A 25,099-nucleotide genomic window follows, 5' to 3' on the forward strand; every position below is an offset into this window, starting at 1 on the left:
CAGGGTGCTTACCCTGGCGAGCCGCATGCCGAACGTTGTCGACCACTGTTAAATAGGCACCTATTACTCCCCACCACCGTCCTGATTTTTCACACTTACTGTCTGGTCACCCTACTCCGGAGCCACAGGTTGGCCACCCCTGCCCTAGATCAAATTTACGCATACAAAACTGCACACCCACTTTTACATGTGCATTCTTTTGTGCACAGTCAGAGCTTTGGGCTAAAAATGGAGTCTTCTAAATTTTTGTCTAACAAAGCTTCCACTTACGGCTTTGATTAAAGATATTTCAGTAAAAATCAAAAGATATAAATGGGACTGTGTGTTGCATTTTTTAAAATGCAGCCGTTGGTGGCAGAACCATTGCTATTCGCTTTAACCCAGTCATGGAAAATAGATTTTTGTATATGCTTGTTTTGAGGTTTGTTTGTTACTGGTATTAGATACTTTCTGTTTCACAATTGTTGCGCTGTTTTACATGAGGAGGAGTGGTGAATATTATAGCCCACTACACAGAAAATGTTAAAATACAATACTTTAGATTTATATTAATTTTTTTACAAAGGTATGTATACTGAGGAAAAAGGTAAATTAAATCTATTTAGAAGATTAGCAGTCTAGGTTTTCTGTAGCTAACCCCAATTGATTGCTTTCACAAACAGACCTGTATAATACCCTCTAATTAACACAGCAATGGACTATTTTATAAATAGTCTGTCCCCCTTTTGAATTCTTCTTCATCAAGGAGCCACCAAAAAGAGATAAAAAGATAGCAGGAAAGACTTCCTAACTGTAAGAACAATAGGACAATGGAACAGACTACCTAGGAAGGTTGTGGAGATTTTCAAAAGAAGGCTAGCATCTGTCTGGAATGATTTAGAACAACAAATCATGCATTTTGGCAGGGAGTTAGACTAGATGACCTTGCAGTCCTTTCAAATCCTATGATTCATGTGAAATCTTAAAATCATGTGAAAGTGAAAAGAGCATAAGGAAAAGGGGTAAATACAGAAAGAGAGAGAATGAATGTTGTAGAAGTGTGCATACTCTTTCCAGCTTATGGACTCTCAAGTTATAAAATAAACAGCAAGTGGTGAAACTAAATCTTTGTCTAATTAGGCATTCTCCCTTTCATACCATGAGGGAAAAGAGGAAATGCTACTCCTGGAATTCTGTGCCACTGCACACTGCCAGAGAGGTGCTTCAGTTACGCCTTTTGCCCACCATGGGCTGCTGTGGTGCCAGAACAGAAGGCAGTCAGCCCTGGAGAAGCTGTGTTCCTCATAGTGCCTTGCCTGCGGGACCAGGTGAGAGGCACAGGATGTGGGGAGGGGGGAGCACAAGGGGCTGCTCATGGGTCACATAGATGGGTTCAGAAGGGCTAGTTTGGGGGACAGATTGGTATGGGCTAAATGGGAGTCGGGGTGCATGGGGATGGGGTAGAGGGGTGGCTGAATGGGATTACAGGGACATATGGGGGGCCTGGGCAAATGTGCCTGACTGAATGGGAGAAGCTAGGGATCAGCCAGAGTGTGCATGAAGGTTCCCCAACTCCCTAACAATGCCTCTTCCCCCGCCCCCCTCCCAAGAAAAACAACTGTTCCATACTTCTACCACTCACACCCATCAATCCTCCAGGTTCACTCCCAAGCTCCTTCCCAGCAATTACTTCCCTCACCCTCAACTCCTCCATTACCCCTGACTCCCCCAAGCCCTTGCAGTTCTTCTGAGGGGTGCAGGAAATACATTTCTGTATTGTAATTTAAATGAATTATTACTCAGAGTTCTGAATTAATATGCCTAGTAAGGAACCTATTTGCCAAAAAACATTTCCTGAATCTTCTTTTGTTGTCTGTATTGCTACAGACATACCTGCTGACAGATATTTTGAAATACATTACCAAAATAATTGAAACTGGTATGATTATATTGTATTACTTTGACAACTAAAATGTGCAGAATTTTGCAGAATTTTAAAATATTGTGCTCAGAATTTTTAATTTTGGGGTGCATAATTCCCTAACAAGTAAAATGCTTGCATACTTGTCTTTTCAAGTGTCATTTGTAATTAGTTAAAGTTACTATAGATACCAGATGGGTGAGGTAATATCTTTCATTGGACCAACTTCTGTTGGTGAGAGAGGCATGCTTTTGAGTTTACACAGATCTCTTTCCCCTGACCATTGTGTGTTCTGTAATCTGGGGGACGTGGCTCCTTCTGGGGTGTCTGAGCCTCTCTCCATGTGAGCTGGGATCTGGGGGAGGGCTGAAGGTAATGCAAATTTAAACATCTGCAGTCCAGAAAACCAATAGTTAAAGTACAAACACCCCAGGAGGTGAGGGGGCAGGACTGGCCATAGTGTGTGTGGGTCAGGGGCCTGGTTTAAAAGGAGTGAACTGGGTGAGCCTGGGGCATGGGTGAGGAAGCCTGGTTGAAGCAGGGGCAGGAGTTGCAGCTGCAGGTTAGTATTGGGAGTGAGGGGTCCAGCTCAGGGTGCCGCTCAGGCTACATAACCAAGATAACGTGTGTGTAGCCCTCCAGTAAGCTGCTGGCTGTGTTGTGTACACAGCAGCAGAAGGTAGGAAACAGCAAGGAGCAACATCTTACATGTTAATGGCTGCTACAGTGGCCACTAATGGCTTAATGGGAAGGGGAGGGCGAGCTGAAAATGTTGGGAGCAGGGCCGGCTTTAAGCTGATTCAGCCGATTCTGCTGAATTGGGCTCCGCAGCTGTCCACTCCGCCCCCAGCTCACTTCCCCCTCCTCCCCTTCCCTGAATGCTCCACCCCCTGTTCCTCCCCCTCCCCTGCTTCCCGCGAATCAGATGTTCGCGGGAAGTCTGAAAAGGGGCAGGCGGCGGCAGCAACAGGTAAGGGGGGGGTGTGAGGAGGGCTCCTGGGAGGCGCAGCGCGGCCCAGTCCGGCCCTGGCCGAGCGGCCCCTGCGGCTCTGGCTCCAGCCCTGCACGGGCCCCGGGACAGCGGCCCCAGTTCCGGCCGAGCACCCCCGGCCCGGCTTAGGCCCCGGGGCGCCGGCCCCGGCCGAGCACCCCCAGCCCGGCTCGGGCCCCACGGCTCCAACCCCGGCCGAGCACCCCCGGCTCGGGCCCTGGGGCGCTGGCCCGAGCGGCCCCGGCCTGAGCCCCTCGGGCCCCGGCGCGCCGGCTCGGCCCCGGGCCGAGCGACTCCGGCCTGGCCCCGGCCCCAGCGGCTCCGGCCCGGACCCAAACCCCGTGACCCCAGGCCGAGCGGGGCCCGATTCCTGGGGGCGGAAGCTGGGACATAGACCATGGATGAAATTTCTCTCTCCGGTCCTGTTAGCAGATACACATTGCAAACATTTCAAAGTATGACCATTATCCCCAGTCCACTGTAACAAAATGTACAGGAGCAGCACTTAAGAATCACATAGCAACCATGTGGCCAAGGGCAAAGACCACTGGTCTGGAACTATTCTTACCTCTGCCTCTGGCTTGCTGGATGACCTTGGGTGACTTGCTATGCCTCAGTTTCCCATCTGTAACATTCTTTGAGATCTACTGATGAAAAGCCCTATATAAAAGCTAGGTTTTTTGATTATTACGTAACCACAGTAGCATATCAGCTGCAAACCAAGGTGAGAATTACAAATGCCTAAATGAGCACTAACTCCTACGAACAAACATTTCCTTTTCTGTTTAAAAAACAAGGAAATTAAATGGCAATACCTTCATTAATGCAGAGTTAAGGTTGCCCAGCAGTAGCTTGTGCCCTTTCAGAATGTCAAGTTCAGAAAACTCAGACTTTAGAAAATGAGGAACTACAGAGCTAAGGTGTATGTCCATGTAACCTTAACTCTGCCCTCTTTGAGTGATGCCTCAATATGCCCATACTCATGCGCTGCTTTAAAGTGGGAAGTGATTGTTAAATTTCACAAGTGTGGTATTCTGTCAGCAGAGTAGGCTAAGTGTTTGAGTGTAGGGCAGGTGCAGGTAGCTCCTTTTCTTTACAATGAAAAGACACAGTGCAAGGATTTATGATAAGGGGTTTGGGGTCATTTGTTTAACTATACCTTTTAGCAATTTGTAGTTTAAATATTAATTATACATATATTCTCTCTAATGGAAATAAAATAGCTTATTTTTAATGATAATGCATGAGATCATATAGTACTGTAATATTCCAGAATATACTATAAAAAGAACATGACACACAGATAGTTTAGTGGACTTCAATTATTTATTTCAGGTTAAAATGTTTAACAGATGTTCTTTAGAAAGCCTAGCAATTAAAGGAATAATCTCTTTTGAGCAGGAAAATTAAGACATTCAACTAAAGAGTAAATGTTATGTTTATTTTATTATAAGTTGTTTTGCAATTTACCAAATCAGTATAAAATGTGATCCTCTAAATCATATGAGAGTATACATTTGGGAAAACCACAATGTTCATAACAAATCTTAACAGAATGTTACGTCAGGATTTCATTAACTTCACTTTGAAATCTATTTCATAACCATATGTGATTATTGCAATTATACATTTAATTTGGTTCCATACAATAGTTTTAAAATTCATGATCAGCTATTATAATTTAGAAACTAATTTTCCATAAATCTAACTTTTCTGTTTGGCAGTTAGTTGGTTAGAAACTGTTTGCAAATAATGTCTTATGAGTAACTGGCAAATATATTTGGTAGGTGTCTAAGATAGATGCATACATTCAAAGAGACAGCATATGTGTTGGACGTAGTACATTTTTATATAGTCAGTAATTTGAGAAATAATATAATTGGGAAAGGCAGCTTAAACAGACTATTTTAAGGTATATATCTATATTACATTAAATTATCATTTTTAGTCAAATGCAGTGAAACTTTAGAGATATTGTCAATATGGGTTGATGTTATTGTCATTCTTCATGTATAGGAATCAGCAGCGATGTCAGCACAGTTCTGAAAGTAGTGTTTGTTTAAATAATTTCTGCCCCTCCTGTTAATTGTTTCTTCAGTAACAAAGCCCAAAGCATTTTAGATTCTATATAAATAGTAGCTTTTCAAATTTTTGGTGACAGATATGTGGCACATAGTTGTTTTTTTAAAACAGGATATTTATGATTTGGAGGACATTCTCCATCAATAAGTAAAATTCTGTGTCTAAACTATTCAATAGTGTCTCTTTAGTATGGCTTCATCTTTAAAAATACCTGTGTTGAAATCAAACATACTGTATTCTAGGTATTTATATTTTTCTAGGAGTAAAAAGTTAGTACATTTTTGTGGTTGCCCCTGACCAGTAAGATTGGAGGCAGGTTCTTTGAGAGAATTTCTAACCAAGCCATATACAGATGATCAGACACTACTCCTTTTCTTGCCACTGGCAAGCTCCTGTTGAAGTAAAAAGAGGAGTAACATTAATTTTATAAATATAGGGTAACCCTGATAATATGCTTTTCAATAAATACTGTCTTGAGTAGAAAACTATAACCAATCTACTTAAAACAACCATACAGCCTAAGCATGAACATTCAAAATGTTAATCTTATAATATATGGGGTTTCTCTTAGGCCCTGATCCTGAATCACTTACATATGTATTTAGTTTTACTAATGTGTGTAATCCCAATGAAATCAATGCTCATGATAGTAAAGTTAAGCATATAAAGTTAAGTGTTTGCAGGACTGGGGTAATAGAAATCACAAATTAGTTATATGTCTAGCTTGATAAGAATCAGAGGAGAAAAAATATAAAACTGATAAGTCATATATTCCATCTGCTTTGTATCAATCAAGGTCTGCTCTAAATTATTTTATGATAGTTTATTCCTGAGAGATCTGGGTTGTTACAGTACAGAGTAATTTTCCATATACCTGTATACTGCAAATGCAGTTTCTGCCTCCAGGAGATTGTTTTAGTAGCAGACTCACAGAGGCTTATCAAAACAAAACAGTAACTGAAGCTTATTCAAGCACTTAAAGTGTGGTTCTGCTCTAAAAAGTGGCTCCCTTAAAAATAGCTTCGTGGTTCCATGTGTATTGGTTATTCTATTTGTCAAGTTCACAAGTAAGCATTTTTTCTAATTGCCATGCCTGCACAATCATCAATCTGGACCCTAAAAGTACATATTTCTGATTCTTAGATCCTCACCTAAAGATTCTTCAATCCAAATTATACCCCAAGTAAAACCTTGGCAATTCCTTCTCTGGGGGAATTCTGTGCCAGTGCACACGTGCAAAATTTATGTCCCCTGCAGATTTCTTTGCTTCCCCGCAGAAATATGACCTTCTGACGGGGAAGCCACAAGAGCGGCAGAAAGGTAAATCACTGTGGTGCAGGGGGCGGGACTGGGGAAGACCTGGCTCCCTATCCTGCGCCGGGATCAGCTGCTAGTCCTGGCTGGGCTGGAGAGGACAGGACTTCCTCTTCCCTTGCACAGCATCTGGGGCTGGGTCAGACCCACCCCGAGATTTCTCCCCTAGCTGCAGGAAGCTCTGCAAACTCTCCCGCCACTCCTGCCTCCTGTACCCATCACTTTTCAGCTGCAGGGGAAGGATCCCTGTACAGGGAGCTGCTCCCCCATCCACCCAACCCCTGTGCATCCAGAACCCCCTCATACCCAGACCCTCTCGCCGATCCTCACCTCCCCCCCGCACTCAGAACCCCCCATGATGAGCCCCACTACCCCTGCACCTAGACCACCCCGACAAGCCACCCGCACCCAGATCCCCACCCCACTGAGCCCCAATCAGCCGCACCTGGATCCCCACCCCACTGAGTCCCATTCCCCAGCATCTGGACCCCCCCACCGTGCCCTCCACACCCAGACCCCTGCCAAGTTCTACCCCCCTCCCACATCCAGACCCCCGCTACTGAGCTCCAACCACCTTCACCTGGACCTCTCTGCAGAGTCCCATTATCATTGCACCCAGAACCCCACAAGAAGCCCCATGTGCACCCAGATCCCCCCCACCCAGATCCCCCAGTGAGCCGCCCACACCCAGATTGCCCCACACAGAACTCTCTCAACCCACACCTGAATCCCCCCACACTAAGCCCCTCCACACTTGGATCCTGCCTTGCTGAGCCTCCCTGCCCACGCCTGGTACACCTGGCATGGAGGAGGGGTGTTTCTGGGGCAGGCCCAGTCCTTGCTCTGTGTCAGGGTTGGGTGCAGCCTCACCACTGAGTCCGTGTCTGGGGTGGGGGAGCTGCACAGTGATCTCCCACCTCTGAGCAGCCAGCGGCTAGTGCTCCCCAATGCCATTCTGGAGCCTCCATATTTATTTGGCAAATAAAATTTGCAGAATTTTAAAATATTGTGCTCAGAATTTTTAATTTTTAGGCGCAGAATGCCCTCAGGAGTAAATTCCATTGTCCTCACTGGGTTTTCCCTGGGAAAAACAGATTGGTCCTGCAATTTGAACCTAGCTAACAATTCTGGTTATGATGCATAAACCAAAAGAAGAATTCTCTCTCTCTGATATCAGTTGACTTTGCAATGTTAACAATAGTAAGAAGAATTATTTTTGCCACGATAGTAAGCAGATACAACTATGCATATGCAGAGAGTAAATTTGTTGGGTAGGAAGATGCCATTTTCATATAATTCTTTTTCAGAGTAGAACCTCATTTTAAGATGCAAAGAACTGTTAACTAAGAGTGAGCTTCAGCTTCGTCTGGAGAACCAGCATGAGGCTTGTGCGCTGCTTAAGTCCCACAAAAGTCCTCAAAATAAGCTTAAAAGGGACTTAAATGATACATAGCCCTTGTGCTGGACCTCTGGACAGAAGTGAATTTCACTCTGAGTGAATTAACATACATCTTTCTGTTGCTTGTATCCAAAAAAAAATACCTATATACAGGTTAACTTACTCATTTTCTGAGTTAAAATTGTGCAACTTACAGGACAATGAGATTAGCAGCCCTAGAGTGTTCCTGTAAGAGTTCATTCAAACGGACCTGACGGTAACTCTGGGGGGAAAAATTAGATTCCATTAGACAATACAGTTTCCTGGGTGTGGAAATTACTCTGTGTTTGAGACAGAATGTACCCCCTGTATTCACACCCTACACACTATTGTAATAATCTTTGTACAAAGTATGCCTTCTAAGGTATCTTTCAAAAACTCATCATTTGCTGATCAGTATCATCCTGATAAAATATGTGTGGCAACATTGCATGTGAAATTATAAGATTCCACTGTATGGTGTTATCAACACATGTTCCAAACTGAAGTTGGCAAACAGGTCTATCTTAAACAAAGGAATGGGTGCTCTACTTAATTTGCATTTAAGCAGTAAATAGAGTCATCAAGCAGGAAGGGAAACAAAAGAAGCTCAATCAAATGAGGAAAAAGCAGGGAACATCCTTCCACATAGACTTTTTGTCACTGTTACCCAGCTGGAAATGTTTTTCAAGAAGGGGACTGAAACCATAAATAGGAGGGACAAATGCCCCAAGGGACACCTCTCTCTCTCCCCGCCCATCACATTCACTGCACCTGAAGCAACAGAGGAAGCCTTTGTTGGACTCTGAGAGAAGGGATCCTGATTTAAGATGCTTGGTCAGTACAACTGCTGAAAGCATGTGGTGAGAAAATTTTGCTTTGAATTTAAAATAGTTTGTTAAATTAGGCACCAGTAGTGTTTTATCTTTATTTCTCTTGTAACCAGTTCTGATGTTTATGCCTCATTACTTGCATTCACTTAAAATGTATCTCTTTGTAGTTAATGATTTTATTGTTTTATCTAATCCATTGTGTTTAAATTGAAGTATCTGGGAAACTCCATTGGGGTGGCAAGTTGTGTGCATACTTTTTCTATTAAAGAAATAACAGACTTAATATAAAAAGAAGAACAGGAGTACTTGTGGCACCTTAGAGACTAACAAATTTATTAGAGCATAAGCTTTCGTGGACTACAGCCCACTTCTTCGGATGCATATAGAATGGAACATATATTGAGGAGATATATATACACACATATATGTGTATATATATATATGTGTGTATATATATCTCCTCAATATATGTTCCATTCTATATGCATCCGAAGAAGTGGGCTGTAGTCCACGAAAGCTTATGCTCTAATAAATTTGTTAGTCTCTAAGGTGCCACAAGTACTCCTGTTCTTCTTTTTGCGGATACAGACTAACACGGCTGTTACTCTGAGACTTAATATAACTTGTATTCTCCAGGAGGCGGCTGGACAATATAGGACATACATTTCTGGGGGGAATCTAAGACTGAGGGGGTGTTGGAGTCACCCTGCAGTATAACCAAAGCTGGGGAGAGCCAGAGAGTAACCCAACTGTGGATGACAGGCTGCAGTTGCACACAGACATTAAGGGTGTGGCTTGCATGCTGGCAGGCTGTTTGTGAGCAGCCCAGGTGGGAACTCCTTCAGCAAGGCATCCAGGGTTGCAGGGCAGGGGAGACACAGGTGCTCATTAGTCTGGATTGTATCCTTGTATGTCACAGTGGTAACATACCAGAGCTTGAGAAGCCACAGGTTATTTTGGTCAAATATTTGACTTTGGATTATGGCTGTCATATATTTCTTTGACTTTGGATTATGGCAGTAGATTACTTATTATGGCTGTTTGGGGAAACTGCTGTCTGTAGTTGCAGTTTAATTTGTTACTACATTTAATTTGTCAGGTGCCATCTTAATGGGTGTAAAAATAAGAACATATAAGAACTTAAGAACGGCCATACTGGGTCAGACCAAAAATCCATCTAGCTCAGTATCCTGTCTTCTGACAGTAGCCAATGCTAAGTGCCCCAGAGGGAATGAACAGAACAGATCCATTCCTTGTTGCCCATTCCCAACTTCGGGCAAACAGAGGCTAGGGATACCATCCCTGCCCATCCTGGCTAATAGCCATTGCTGGACCTATCCTTGATGAACTTATCTAGTTCTTTTTTGAACCCTGTTATAATCTTGGCCTTCAGAACATCCTCTGGCAAGGAGTTCCACAGGTTGACTGTGCATTGTGTGAAAAATTATTATATAAATAAATAAGCCACCTTGCAACCTAGTGGAGGTTATTCATTTTACTAAAACTTTCTAGGGCACTGATCATAATATATAAAAAGTAAAAATATTATAGTTGTTTCATGTATTTTTATGGACTATAACCACTTGCATTCATGAATGCTATATTGAGGTTCAACCAGGATTATATCAAAGTCAGACTGAGTTTCCAAAGGCTTCCAAAACACAACACACATAATAGAGAAGAAAAGAACAGGAAAGACTAATGTCAATTGGTGCCTAACGCCTAATAGGTTTTAAGTTGGGACATCTCTACAGGTGTGAATTTCACCTTCAAGGAGTTTGATATATCCTCCTCATCCTAATACACCTGTCCAATTCTCTAGAGAAAGGAAAAATAAATAAACTATGGTTCATATCAGTCTGCTTTTAAGGAATATTCCGTCTCAATTTGAAATCTTGCCCTCAATTTAATCCTGTGTATAATGAATAAGAATCACCATAATTTAGTTAAGCATTTAATCCCATGTATGATACCTTAAAGTGCCACTGGTATCTGAATAACTATTATTATTTTCCTTTCTGATTTTAATCCTGGTTCTAATCTTGGTCAGAGAATTTCAATTTTTGATTAACCCCTGAGGATGAGGGGGAAAAAAACTTCATGCAGTAAACCTAAACTTTGTTGTTGCCATTCTTATTTCTATGAGTGGCCCTGCAGTTTCATATTGCTTATTGGTTCAAATAGCTTTTTATTCAATCATTTTGGTCTTATGTTAATAACTAAGAGCCCAAGCCACAAAGTCTGGATTTGGATAATAAAGTTTCCCAAGTTTAGGGGTGTTTAGATTTAAAGTTCCAGCTTAGGTCCTTCTCTAAATACTTCAATAAGTTCTTTCCTCTCCTCTAAATATATAGGCCTCCTCTCTTCAGCCTGCCCTCGTAGCTACAAACCTCCATTCTTTTGCTTCATGTAGCAATCCTGCTTTTGGCCTTCCCTGAATGAGTGTATAGCTGCAGAAGTAAACGTTTAAAGCCACACTGAGTACTCTAAATAGTCTTTTCCGGATCTTTGTACAAAGGAAAAATAACTTTTCTTATGATATGTACAATACAAACCCAATTCTTAAAAAATCAAATGCTGACACATAGTTAACATATATATCAAATTCTTAGCTGATATTTCAGATTTGTTCCCTAGTTTCTTTAGCTAGCTAGCCAGCAATATATAATAAAGTTAGGCAAAGATTTACCTTCTCCTTGAATGCTTCCAGCTCTGCATCTGTAATTTTCCAAGGAGTCTCTCTTTTTAATTTCTCAGCAGTTGTTAAATCTTTGCAGCTTTCATGGAGGCGATATGGTTCAATCATCTCTTCAAAGAATTTCCAGCTGAAACAAGAATTATGAAAGAGGCCTCCCAGCAGGGTACTAACTCATTATTTCACAGATGATTTAGGTAAGGCAGGTCCCTACTGACTGCAGAATTGCAGCTGAATGACATGCAACATCTTTAAACATTTGGGGCCAAATTGTGCCCTTAGATACATCTGTGCAACCCCACTAAAATGAGTTTATATGGGTATAATCAAGAGCTACTTTTGACCCACTATCTCTACAATGAATTTACAGCAAGCATTGGTGTCCTTGTAACATAGCCTATTTAAGATGCTGAAATGTTTGGCTGCATCTACACTAGAAGCACTATAGCAGCGCAGCTGCTCCAATGCAGCTGCACTGCCATAGCGCTTCTGGTGAAGATGCTCTAAGCTGACAGGAGCAAGCTCTCCCTTCAGCTTAATTATGCCATCTCCCACGAGAGGCTATAGCTATGTCAACAGGAGAAGCTCTCCTATCTACACCATTGCTTAGGTTGGTATAACTTACATTGCTCAGAGGTGTGGATTATTCACAGCCCTGAGTGACGTAAGTTATACCAAAGTAAGTTCTAGTGTAGACAGAGTCTACGTTTAATAAAGAATGCAGGACATTATGCCACCACTGAACACGCATAAACATTTTTCAGAGTTTTGAAGTGTTAGAAGTCACCTGAATGATCAGTATACAGCTTTAATTAAATTAATAGCTAGTCTGTGTACGTTTACCCTCGTCTGTGTACATTTACCCTAATGACAGGAGGAAAGAAGTTTTACGGCTAAGGCTCTGGAGTGGGACTGAGGGATCTGGGTTCAGTTCCCAACTCTGCTATAGATTTCCTGTGTGACTTTGAACATACCTCAATTTCTCTGTGCCTCAGTTCCCATATGTAAAATAGGGTTAATAATACCTCCTATCTTGCAGGGGAGTTGGAAAAATATATTCATAAACAACTGTGAGTTATTTTGATACTACTGTACTTGCAGGCCGATCTATATAGATAATTTTATCATTTTCAGCAGCAATTTCAGAGCTTAATCCTGCCTGTAATCCATGTGCACATCTCTTAATAAAATCAAGGGGATATGCACACAGGTTCAGGAAGAAATATGGCACTATTGCAGGTGTCCAGTCATGATATGCATTTATTCTAAGTTATAAATAATGCTGAGCTTTCAAATGCATTTGCTCATGTGAATGCCAAATGTATTTCTGTTTGATTCCTTTGCAAATGTACTTCTGGAAGATCATTACTCAGTTAACATGGGAAAGAAGAAAAGAATAATGCTCTTCACCATTCTGGGTATAATTAAGAAGAAACTACTGACTGTGGAATCAGAAAGGGGATGAATAATTTAAATAGCTTTGCTGATTTTTCAGAAATATAGTTATCAAATAGTAAATACTTTATATGTTCATAAGAGTATAATACTCTTCATTTCTATAGTGTCTCCCATCCAGTGACTGTATAAGCACTAATGAAACAAGATAAGTATTGTTATCACCATTTTACAAATAGAGAAATGGAGGTACAGAGAGATTAAGTGATTTGCCCATGGTTATACCTGAAGTTCAAGATGATGGGTATGTGGAACAGAAAGAAAGAAGTATGGTATCAGAGAAGCATGGAGAATAGGCTGGAGAGCAGAAGGAGGTACGAGTAAACTGTGAAATTTCACAGAGGACCTTGAAGAACAAGGGAGAGATTTTATACTGGATTCTGATGGGGGAGGTATATCCTTCTCTGACTATAGGTGAGGAAATGCTCTATTTAGGAGAGATTTATCTTGGGAAAGTTGGGACTTAGTTTGACTTTGACGGAGGACTTACAGGGTCTACTCACTTTGGGGAAGGTTCAACAGAAATCCAGAGGTAGTTGTTTGTTTTATAAGAGAGGAGGCACGTTTACCTGCTGAATGGGGATTAGGTACAACAGGTTCTGAAATACAGGATTTCTATTACCCTGCAGGCAACAGAAGGGTGGTCATCTAAGGCAGCAAAATAGAAGGCTAGAAAATGTGAAGTGGCTGTGAGGTAGGGTTACCATACGTCCGGATTTCCCCGGACATGTCTGGCTTTTTGGTACTCTAATCCCCGTCCGGGGGGAATTTTCAAAAAGCCGAACATGTCCGGGAAAATAAGGAGGCATAAACCAGGGTCCGCCCGGCCCCAGTACGACCTGCTGGGTCCGTAGTGCAGCCCAGCCGCCCCAGCTACATTGTAGCGAGCTCGGGTGGTGGGAGAGGGGGGGATGCAGCCGCCAAAGGCGGCGGAGGGGCCGCTGCTGCCCCCGCAGGCCAGGCGGACCGTGCGCCTCAGCCGAGCCCGCAGGACCATGGGGAGGCCAGGCCCAGCCAGCGGCTTGGGCTTCCCTCGTGGGCGGGGACCCCCCGGCCACTGGGGGACCCTTCCTGCGGCCCCGTCACCCCACGCGGCTTGGAACCCGGAGCCGCGGAAGCTGTTTCCAGCGGGGACAGACAGGCCGGGGAATGTGCGCGGCGGCGGCAGGAAGGAGGCTGCGGCGCGGGGCGGGGAGTGCGGCGTGTGCCGGGGCTGCAGGGACCCTTGCCGCCGCGGTCGCCGCTGAGCATCCGAAGCTCCCGCCAGGCAGAGGCTGCAGGGGGAGCAGGGCAGGCGGGGGGCGCAGAGGCTGCAGGGCAAGGAGTAGGGCAGGCGGGGGCATAGAGGCTGCAGGGGTGGGGGGGGTGCAGGGGCTGCAGGGCGAGTGGGGAGTAGGGGTCACAGAGGCTGCAGGGGCGGGGGAGTGCAGGGGTGGCAGGGGGAGCAGGGGTCACAGAGGCTGCAGGGCAAGGGGGGGTGTAGAGGCTGCAGGGCGAGTGGGGAGCAGGGGGTACAGAGGCTGCAGGGGCGGGGGGGTGTAGGGGCTGCAGGGTGAGTGGGGAGCAGGGAAGCACTTAGCAACCCCCAACCAAGATCAGAGCGGGAGGGAGGAGGGGGAATGCGGGGTGCTCAGAGGAGGGGGCAGAGTTGGGACAGGGACTTTGGGGAAAGGGTTGGAATGGGGGTGGGGGCGGGGCCAGGGTGGGGAAGGGGTGGGGTTGGGGCGGGCCCGGGGCCCCCATGGAGTGTCCTCTTTTTTCAGTGTTGAAATATGGTAACCCTATGTGAGGGCCGGTAGTTTTCTAGTTTGCCAGGGACAGCAAACTGTTTAATGCTGGCATAGCTCTCAGAATATCTCTGGCCAAGTCACTCAGAGATGGAATTTTTTGAATATTACCCATTCTTCAGTCTGCGCTTGACTTATCTAGAGAATAAATGTACTTAGCTTTTAAAAAAATATGTGTTATGCCTTCATTATATTTGAGTGATAGGAGAGAGTGGTAATGTCCTTCTCTAGGGAAAGGATGGACATGTGTGTGTTCGGCCTGAAAGATGGTAAGCTACTGAATGCCTGAGCAAGGTAAAACCCAGGGGACTCTGAAAGTCTGAGGGGAAGATGAGTCTTCAAGAGCTGCAGTGAAATCTGATGAATAGCATGATGAAGTCAAGGCCATGGAAACAAAAATGGATATGAAAAGCAATTATAAAATGATCCCTGTTAAATTCAGTGGCTCGTAACTGTGGGACTCTAATTAGTCTTTGTAGTAAAATAAAATCTTATCATTACAACATAAAGTGGAGGGCCGTTTGTAGTACCAACCTTTGTATTGTTATTTTTAAAAGACTTTTTTTTTTAGTGCTCTTGCTTTCATCCTTTGATAATTTTTTATAATCAGTATAAAAGAAACAACTCCCAGATAAAGAACTGCAGTGAAATAATGGGTTTTGGAAATGTTTCTTACCTCTCTTTGTTGGGTTTCATATTGATGTTGCCAATGATCTTAATATCAGCATATTTTATTCTGAATTTGCTTAGAAGTGAAGTCATCCTGAAAACAAAGGGGAGAACACTTCATCACTGCATTTTTAAGTACCTCAGATCAAATAGTACTCGTAAATTAGTTAAGTCATCAAAAGCAATCGTCTAGTATTTTAACTTTAACTATATGACAAGTGAATTTATCTGAAATGCTTTAGTTAGTGTTTCTGTTTTCAATTACAGAATTTTATAGATAAACTATAAACTAGGGGTCTGGCTATACTGGAAATGCTACAGTGCCGCTGTAGCACTGAAGGATAGACATTAACTAAAGTGATGGAAAGGATTCTTCTGTCACTGTAGTAAATCAACCTCTTCGAGAGGCAGTAGCTGGGTTGATGGAAGAATTCTGGGGTTAGGTTGGCTTTACAACTAATTATTTCACATGTAATTTTTCACAGCCCGGAGCGATGTAGTTAAGCTGACCTAATTTTGTAGAGTAGACCAGCCCTAAGTTACTTAGCGGAAGATCAGGGGCAGAAAGCAGGGGCAGCAGACAAAGGGAAGTATGTTTACACTTTAGAGGAAACATTGGTTCTTTGATCAAATATTTTAAAGATTAAATTCCAAAAGATCTGTCATATACAAAGAAATATAGGAGAGAATTCTCTCTTCCAGTCGACAGTACAGACCTCTATCATCAGAGTTATCAACAGAATTTATATGCATTGAATAAATACAGCACAATTGTACTGATTGGAGAGAATTTGGCCCACAGGCTTGATAAGTAGTATTTGGAATTTTATCAATCTGTGCACTCATGTGGTCCCACTACTATAGTATCTGAGCACTTCCCAAAAAATTAAAAATAGAAAAACAATGTATATATCTCTCTTTCTTCCTTTCCAGCCTGTAGGAGAAATAGCTTGATTAGTTTACAGATTTTATTTGTGTGCACTGTTTGAGGGTTGGCCAAGTCAGATATTGGTTTTGCATTTAGTTCCGAAATTGGCTACTTCTACAGTAGTAGTGAGGGAGTGGTTGCAGTGATTCACTTTCTAGATTCCTTGCTTTCTTTTCTATAACTAATTTTTGGAATTTGGCAGAATCCAAGAGTTTCCTAGGGCAGATCATTGTGGTGATTTCTTCTTGCCTGAGAGGAGAGATTTTATTTCCACTTGAAGGAGGAAGTTATCTGAACAGGATTGAGGAAGAGCATTTCTTGCAGCTTATGCCTACATCTAGTCCAGGATATGGGTGGGTGCAGAGATTAACTGTGAGAATGCTAAAGTGGAGAGTTTGGTTTGTGGTATAGCATCAAAAGTGTTGTCTGTGTTGATGTTGAATTCTCCTCAGATGATAAATCTTTTAAACTTTATCACCATGTCAGGCAATGTCTCTTTCAGCTCCTTTGGAAAGCTTTTAGTGTTTGATAGATGAGTAGGATGCTGAGGTTAGTTGCATCTCTGGATTCACAGATTAAATGGGCATAAACCAAGGATTTTGTTTCAAATGATGATGTCCCTGTATTTAAGGTCAAAAGGAATAGAATGACCAATTTGTCTCCAAGTTAATCTTACCTGGGCATGGGTATAGAGAATGAGGTAAACTCATGTTGAGTCTGCAGTGTCAGTCATCCACACAGACTAGGTCAGGTGACTTGTCAATGATAAAATGGTAGTCAGTGAAGACCTTATTGACCACAGAGATTACACTGATCAGCCTGAGCATTGTTGTTCTGGCATTTGTAGAAACAGTGGTAGCAATAAAAATACCTGAATCTGCCCATTGATTAGTAAAGCTACTAAGTTCTGTCATACCCATAATGAAGCCAAAACATCTTGCTTCAGCTCTAAATGAAATTGATTGTTTTCTGTGCAAAGTCAAAATCCAGAAGCCAATTGCTAGTCTGAGTAGCTAGGCCAGACATTGCATGATGGCCGTGGGGGGAAGGAATCCTTCCTTTCAGGCAGCGGAGAAACTACAGAGCCATTCTGCATGGTTTATACCAACTCAATGTCTGGAATACCCTCCACAGATACGTATGTGGCCTTTTTTACAAGGTGTGGGAAGCTTGGTAGGATCTACAGAGCTCAGTGCCACACTGGGGAGAGAGGTTTCACAGCCCGATTCCATGGAACTTCATCCATGCCCTTGTGGAATGTCACCTGTTCAAGTCCTCATAAGAGAATGCAACCAAACCACAGAGCAGCCTTGTCATGGCTAATTTCCAACTCATGCAATTATATCCTTCCTACTTAAATTCCCCTTGTAGTGATAATTGGATAGTTATTCTTCACTTCCTGTCCTAACCAGTTGCCTAGTGATGCTCCATTGTGTTAAACAGTTACTGAATTCCATTCCAAATTGGCTGCTTTGGAAAGAATGGTGTTATATAAATGATGATTATAATGAGCTTACATTAGCAACTTTGTTTTGCACATGGATGGAAAGCAGACTATAGCTCAGAGATCTAGAAAGTTTTAAAACTAAATTACTTGGTTTTCAGCTCTTAAAAGTTTGCACTTGCTAATCAAATTTTTGTGGGCTGTCTGTCTATAGCAGTGGTTTTCAAACTTCGGGTTACGACCCAGTACTGCCTTGCTCAGCACCCAGGGACCCTGGCAGCTGACCAGTAAAAACTAGTAGTCCCTACCAGTTCTGACACCGCGCTGCGCCCCGGAAACAGCCAGCAGCAGGTCCGGCTCCTAGGCAGGGGGGGCACAGGGCTCCGCGCACAGCCACCACCCCGAGCACCGGCTTCGCACTCTGATTGGCCGGGCTGGGGGGGGGGGGGGCGGTGCCTATGGGCAAGAGCTGCATGGAGCCACTTGCGCGCATCCACCTAGGAGCTGGACCTGCTGCTGGCCGCTTCTAGGGCACAGCGCGGTCCATGGTGACAGGACAGGCGGGAAGCCTGCCTCTGCACCCCGGCTGCACTGCTGACCGGGAGCCGCTGGAGGTAAGCCTGCGCCCCAACTCCACATCCCAATCCCCTGCCCCAGCCCTGAGCCCCCCCCCCACAACCCAGAGCCTCCTCCTGCACCCCAAACCCCTCATCCCTGGCCCCACCCCAGAGCCTGCACCCAGAGCCCTGACCCCCCTCCCGCACCCTAACCCCCTGCACCAACCCAGAGCCCTCTCCCACACCCTGAACCCCTAATTCCTGGCCCCACCCTGCAGCCCTCACCCCTGCAGCCTTGAGTCCCCTCTCACACCCTAAACCCTTCATCCCCAGCTCTGTTGAGTCACAGACATCAACAATTTTCTTCAAGTGGATCGCCAGAAAAAAAGTTTGAAAACCACTGGTCTATAGCATGTGCATCTAGGAGGCTTCATATGCAGTTTCACTTGTTAACTAGTCAAAATCATGTTGACCCTATAGAACACAATGATTTTCCCATTACAGTCTAAAGAGTGTCATTCTCTAAGGAGGGAACATGACCTATTAGTGAGAGAATATGTGGGGTGTGATCTTCCTATGATAGTCATCATCTATATTTAAGATTAATGACCCCTAAGGCCCTTGTTAAGTGCTAGACATCTCTATATGAAATATACTTTTATTACTGTTCAAAATAAAGCAAGCTGGATCTGCTCAGAAATGCTAAGGTTACTAGGAGAGGAGACTATATACAAATAATATTCATAAGCAATCAAAACATTTTAAACAGTAGTGGGGGAAAATAGGTAAATTTACGCTAGTTTCTCATCTTCGATCCGGTTGATCTTTCCTCCAGTGAAGATCCTTAATTTACAATCCTTCCACTTTTTCCTCATAGTCAGAATATAGGGAATTAGGAGTGTTAAACCTGGATAAACATATTAAATCACAAGGAGATCAAATGAGTATCTTGTGTGGTAAAAATCATAGGCACTGACTCCGTGAGTGCTCAGGTGCTGGAGCACCCATGGGGAAAAAATAGCTGTTTGGTGTGGGCAGGAGACACTGGGGTGAGGGGGTGGAACGGGGGAAGGAAGAGGCGGAGCAAGGGTGGGGCCTTGGGGGAAGGGGCAGAGTGGGGCAGGAAGAGACGGAGCAAGGGTGGGGCCTTCGGAGAAGGGGCAAAGTGGGGACGGTGCCTCGTGGCAGAGCAGGGGTGGAGCACCCACCCAGAAAAATGAAAGTCAGCGCTTGTGGTAAAAATAAAGCCCCCTCCTTTTCTTCGTAGTGACATACACAAATTTATCTTAAAATATTTAAGCCATGTAAAAAATAACCTACATAATGTAAGTGTTATCATTTTATATAAATCCCCAAGTATGCATTTATATTTGGCAACTCAAAAATCTTTCTCCCTGTGGTGTCCTTTTCAATCTCTTACCTCCATCATCAAACAGCCACCAAACATCAATTGTTCCTTTCCCTTGTTTCTTTTTAAACTGATTGCTGGCTTCTAGCAGCCTCTGATTGAATTCACCCACATGCATAGACTGGATTGTGTTAATGCTGCTGTCTGAAATGAGAAAGAAAACTGTGTATCTTCTTTTCTTTTGAGAACTGAAGCAAAGCAACTTTCTGATAAATCTGCTTTCTGGAAACAAGGAGGGAAAAAAACCCATCATCTGGGTGAAATTTTTCTTCTTCCTGTTTCTTTTTGGGATTTGGAACCCTTTGGACAAAATAATGAAATGTCTCTTAGGGAATCAAAAATGATTAGTGAAATTTTGTCTAATCTCATAATAGTTTATATTATCTTTTACATTAAACAAAAAATATAAGCTAGTTTTTAAATGTGGGGTTATAAAGCAATGAATTAATTTCAGATCATGGCATAAGGTGGTATTTTATTCACCATTAATTATTATATAGATAACGTATTGAAATGATTCAGGCCCCAAACCTGCAAACATTTATGCATGTGCTTAAATGTATTCACATAAGTAAAGCCAGAAAACCCCACAAAACATTAGGAGACATCTTCATTGACATAGTGAAAGCGTTCAGTTCCGTATCTCACAAAGGCACGGTATGGTGCTTTCTGTCAGTGAGGGGGGTCACATGTGATATGACTCCTGTTTGATTGTCACCACATGAGCTTGCTTTGACTTTCAGACTTAAAGTCAGCATGTGCGTAAATGCTTACAGGATGTTTGCTTTAGAGTCATTTTGGGGCATGCTTTCAGTTATATCTGTTTCAGTTATATCTGTTGGAGGTACATGGATTGTCTTGGTAACATGGTTCTGAGGCCTCAATCCTGAAAACCCTTACTGCACAAATAAATCATCTTCTGAACCTTAATATGTCAGCACACACCACTTCCATAGGTACCAACCGGAACTGCAGTGCATGAGCAAATTTGCTCTGGTGTTAGTTTTTATGATATCGGGCCCTTACTGCATCAAATTGTAACAGCTGTAAAAGGGAGCAGGTTTCTGTGGATGAGATACCCATTTTAGAATAGGTTATCATTGAAACATAGGCAGATAGGAACTGTTTTGAAATGTAAGGAATAACAATTATTTTTACCTTTTATATCACAGACATATTCATGTGTTGCAAAATATAGAATCTTCCATAAAATAAATTATAGGGCTTGCTAAAGGGAGACATGGACAACTAACTAGATACAGAGAAGGTTGAGGTGGGGCAAAGACCTAAAGGCCTTCTGGGCAATTTCCCCATGTAGACAAGCCCTAAGGGTAGGAGGAAAATGTAAGCCTGGGACATATATAATGCCCTGGAAGGTCTTTGTGTTGATTTAAAAATATGATTTGCTTCTTGTTGCTATGTTGGTTCTGTCTAAAAATGTACATTTTTTGTCTATATACTAACAATATTTTTCCCATTCCATCATTCTTTGAAGCCAGTGACTTTATTACAGTTATCTTCCAATGATTTCAAAGAGACAGTGTCGAGCAATATTTAAAGTGGAGCAGACAGGCTTCTTTATAGGTTTTGCTCTGATGTATTAGGTTCAGAAGATGCTTTGTGCAGTCTTCAAGTGTTCCTAGAGTTTTGACAAGATAATTCTAAAACAATTATCAGCTTTCCTGTGTAGTATGGCATCTATGTTGGGAGTTCTAACAACTCCAGAGAGAATATATTTATAAACAAAATGGGAAGACAGGGATATTTACTAATATAATGTATTTTCATATTTCTGTTTGAAAAGTGTGCAGAGCAAAAGTGTGCAATATGTATTTCCTAATAGAGCTGACCAGAAAATAGAAATCCCTTCCTGCAGAAAATTTCAATTTTCATAAAAGGGCAGTTTCTGTCAAAATGATTTTCCAGTGCAAAATTCCCAGCCAGCTCTATTTTCCTTCTGAACTGAACAGAAAAGGGTAGTTGAAGCTTGTTATATTTTGTAGCATTTGTTATGAGAGGGAATTCTATTCTAACATGGAAAATTAACTGAGCACTGCCAAGTAAAGAATTAATGACATTTTCTGCTATTAGTCTGTGATATCTTCTTGATATCTCTGGAAGTTTAGTGTATAGATAGACTATAGTTTCTGTAGTAGAAAATTCAAAAAAGTATTTTGATGAATGCAAAAATGGTTTTGGATGGGTCATTATCAGACCCTAACAATTGTGAAATGAGAATTTTCATTCAGTAAACCTTTTGCTGTAGATTTACTATATTTCTCATATGGGTTTGTTTACATCCCATATAAATTTTAATAGTCTAGATCCTACCACACTATACTACTTACAGTCCATTTTATTCGTTTCATAACATGTTGTATGTTTGCTTTCAGTGCTTATGCATACATTTGTTCACTCCTTTAGTATGACCGTGTACCCACAACATAGAACGATGGCCATTTTTATTACGTATTTTGCATCTGCACGTGTTTTTGAGTACAATAGAGAATTTTAGTTTGATTGTTCCCTGAATTCTGTGCACAGTTCAACATTTTTATAAAATTTCAGAAAAAATGACCCCATATAAGAAAAGAACTTGTTGATCTGTGTTTGTTCAAACATTTAGTAGCCATACCCAATGCTATCAATTAGATTAAAAGTAAAAAAACAAAGCCATGCATTTCATCTGAAAAATGACAGAAGAAATTAGTTCTGTCATATCAGGTAACATCTTGTACCAGCAGAGATCACTATATACCTCATTGCATAGTTATCTCAACTAATATATTTATATTCGGGGGGGTGGGGGGGAGGAAATAGTACCAGAAGTCAAGTCCACAGCATTCTCCTACTCCATTGGCACATTTCCCTAATGTGTTGTCTGAATTAAATGGCAGCCCCGTTAGCTAAAATCAAAGGATGCCATTGTACCTTAGAAGTTTTTCTCTAGAATGAAGGTATAGCTGTGTCTCAGTGAAAGTGTTATTAAAGTGTCCTTTTATGTCATTTACAAACTTACCTTTTTTGGTTACATGCTTGGTAATATTGAGCTTTCTGGCTTTGTCAAACAATCCACGGATACCATGACTTTCTTCTTCAAATTCATTGTCTTGAATGGTAGCTTCTAGTGCCAGCCTCTCCTGCTCTAACTTCTCTAATTCCTCTGTTAATTGAAAGCAACACTGGAAACTAGTAACACAATAATTTACAGTTTAAATTAAACTGTTGATGGTAATAACATTGAGAGTTATAATTATCTGTTATGATTATTAGTATACACTGTAAAAGTATTGGGATATGGTCAATTTTTGTGAAATGGTTTTCCTACCGGTAGTAGGTGGCAGGAAACTCAATTAATCTGTGAAAGCTATAGTTCAGGGTGCACCATACTCATCCATAGAGATTGCGTTGCTATCAAGTGTTACTCCGTTGCTCTCTATCTTTAGTTTGCTAGTCCACCAGATCAGAAATAGCAGTATCACTGTACTTAATAGTAAGATAATACTTTGGGGTTTTTTCTTTCAAGGATATCAAAGCACTTCATAAAAGCTGATTTTGTCCAGATTGGGAAACCAAGGCACAGAAGTAGTAAGTGATTTGCTCCAGGTGTCACACTGAGTTATAGAGTTTAAGGCCAGAAGGGACGACCAGATCATCTAGTTTTACCTCCTGTATATCACACACCACCACCCAGCACCTGCATAGTAAACCCAACAACCGAAATTAGACCAAAGCATTACAGCCCACAGGAGACTAGACTATTACGTGCCAGAGGCAGAGAATAGGAGGGGCTGACTGAGGTCACTAACTAATGTCCCAGTGCACAGTCCTCTGAAGTGAATGGAGTCTTCTCATTAACTTCAGTAGGCTGTGGCTCAGACTCTAAATTGTGATCAGGATTCAGTTGCCTAAATTCTCAGTCCCCTACAGTAATCACAAGAGCAGACTGCCTCCTATTTTGAGATGCTGATAAATATTTGAGTAGTTACACTGAATATGTGACCACCGTATGTATTGAAAATATTACAGTACTTTATCTTCTGTTGATGCATTTTGAAATGCTTGCTGCAGAGACAGAAGAGTCAGCTAAACTATTCTGTTTATATAATAATATAAAAAATCCCTTCTGTCTTGGAGAAAATGAGCTTTTCTCTAAGGAAAAGTGGCATCCACTGCTATTGAATTTATTATGGTGAGGCACTAGTTAATATGATGTAAGCACTGGTCCTTAGTAAGCTTCTTTTTTTTTTAATAAAGAAAGGTGTTTTCATTGGAGTGAGACATGGTACAAAAGTAATTTTCCTTGGCTGGTAAATTACCTGTGTATATACATAAAAAATCATCTGCAGCCACTAGAGTTTATTAGCTCTGTTGGTGCTCTGAATTGCTAAAATTTTCTTTAAATTAGACTCCAGTATGATAGCATAGTGCCTGTGTTTATTAGGACATGATGATAACCACTGACATACACTTACTCAAAACTGAAGATTCAGTTATTCTTTTAAACATAATGCTGTAGTTAGAACACGGTGTTTCTTTTCCCACTTCCTACCCTAATATGTTTGTATGGTAAGTATCATCCACTTCAAAAGCATTCTCATTGTTGGCTTTTTAGGGTCAGTTGTAATTTCTAGTTGTATTTATATTTCTTTGACAATTTGCACCCTGATAAACTAAAGTAAATGTTCAGAGTTGGTATTCATCACTATTACATTGGAGTCTTATAAAATGTGCTTTCCCAGAGAGGTTTGAAATAGGAGTCAATTCTTAACTGTTTCCCAGTCAAGTAATCGAAGTGCTAGGGATATCAACAGGGAAGACCACAGAGGCTGATTTGGAATTTAACAGTGTGTTTGGAAGTGGAGTGCTCATCTGCTCTAGTTTCTTAAAAGGAAGTTCTGGAATCTCTTAATCCTCAATGATCTTAAAGGTGACTTGCTGTTGGGCTTTACGAAATTAGCTTGCCCACTAAGGAAGATGGGCTTTAGTTTTGTGGTTTCTTGCATAGAAGATTCTGCTATTCCACATGTCTCCCTTAGATATAATGACTGCATTTTGATATGTGTACCAACAGGATACTGCAGGGAGAAATGAGAAAGGCAAATTTCCAGCAGGTGGCAGCAAAGAGTCATCATTCTGTTTTATGATTAACTCGTATACCTATTTTTGTATTAGATTTATTCCACTTCATGTACAGTAGAAAAAGAAAAATACTTCATTTTGTGTACAGTGGCTTAATCGCCATAGCTTGGTCGGATGTTTCTCCTTCAGTGGACTAACTCTCAGTGGGAGAATAATTCTATTGAAATCCTGAGGGTTCTTCTGGTGGGGTTTCATTTGGTATTCTCCTCTCTAAGTGTCTTTGGGAGGCAGTGAGATGCCTACAAACCCTCCACATCCCAAGGATGAAAAGAGAAAGTGATGGCAACTGTGTGGATCCAGGAAACCCCTATACTAGAAGAACCCCACCACCCCATGTCCACTAGAACTGTGCCCTGTCCCCTTTGTAAAGGGGAATTGCAGCTGCAATAGGGAGTTAGTGCATCTATATGGAGCACCAACTTTGTGTGGATTTTGCAGCTGAAATCTATTGTGACACAGAGTAGAACAGACAGGATT

The 25,099-nt window shown here is 42.1% G+C and overlaps 1 protein-coding gene across 3 annotated transcripts in view; it reads right to left on the reverse strand.

The window, feature by feature from the left end:
- Window positions 1-4,311: 4,311 nt before the first annotated feature.
- Window positions 4,312-25,099, reverse strand: part of SLC12A1 (solute carrier family 12 member 1) — a 66,563-nt gene continuing 45,775 nt past the window's right edge. For all 3 annotated transcript variants that reach the window (XM_054042868.1, XM_054042869.1, XM_054042867.1), the window contains 7 exons: window positions 22,500-22,643; window positions 19,493-19,624; window positions 18,868-18,979; window positions 15,151-15,237; window positions 11,227-11,362; window positions 7,881-7,948; window positions 4,312-5,365 (listed from right to left, as the gene is read on the reverse strand). In XM_054042868.1, the coding sequence (XP_053898843.1) occupies window positions 5,230-5,365; window positions 7,881-7,948; window positions 11,227-11,362; window positions 15,151-15,237; window positions 18,868-18,979; window positions 19,493-19,624; window positions 22,500-22,643 (815 nt within the window). In that variant the 3' untranslated portion in view covers window positions 4,312-5,229. The remainder of the gene's footprint in view (window positions 5,366-7,880; window positions 7,949-11,226; window positions 11,363-15,150; window positions 15,238-18,867; window positions 18,980-19,492; window positions 19,625-22,499; window positions 22,644-25,099) is intronic.

Source organism: Malaclemys terrapin, chromosome 10 (genome assembly GCF_027887155.1).
Source record: "Malaclemys terrapin pileata isolate rMalTer1 chromosome 10, rMalTer1.hap1, whole genome shotgun sequence".
Classification (NCBI taxonomy): Eukaryota; Metazoa; Chordata; order Testudines; family Emydidae; genus Malaclemys; species Malaclemys terrapin.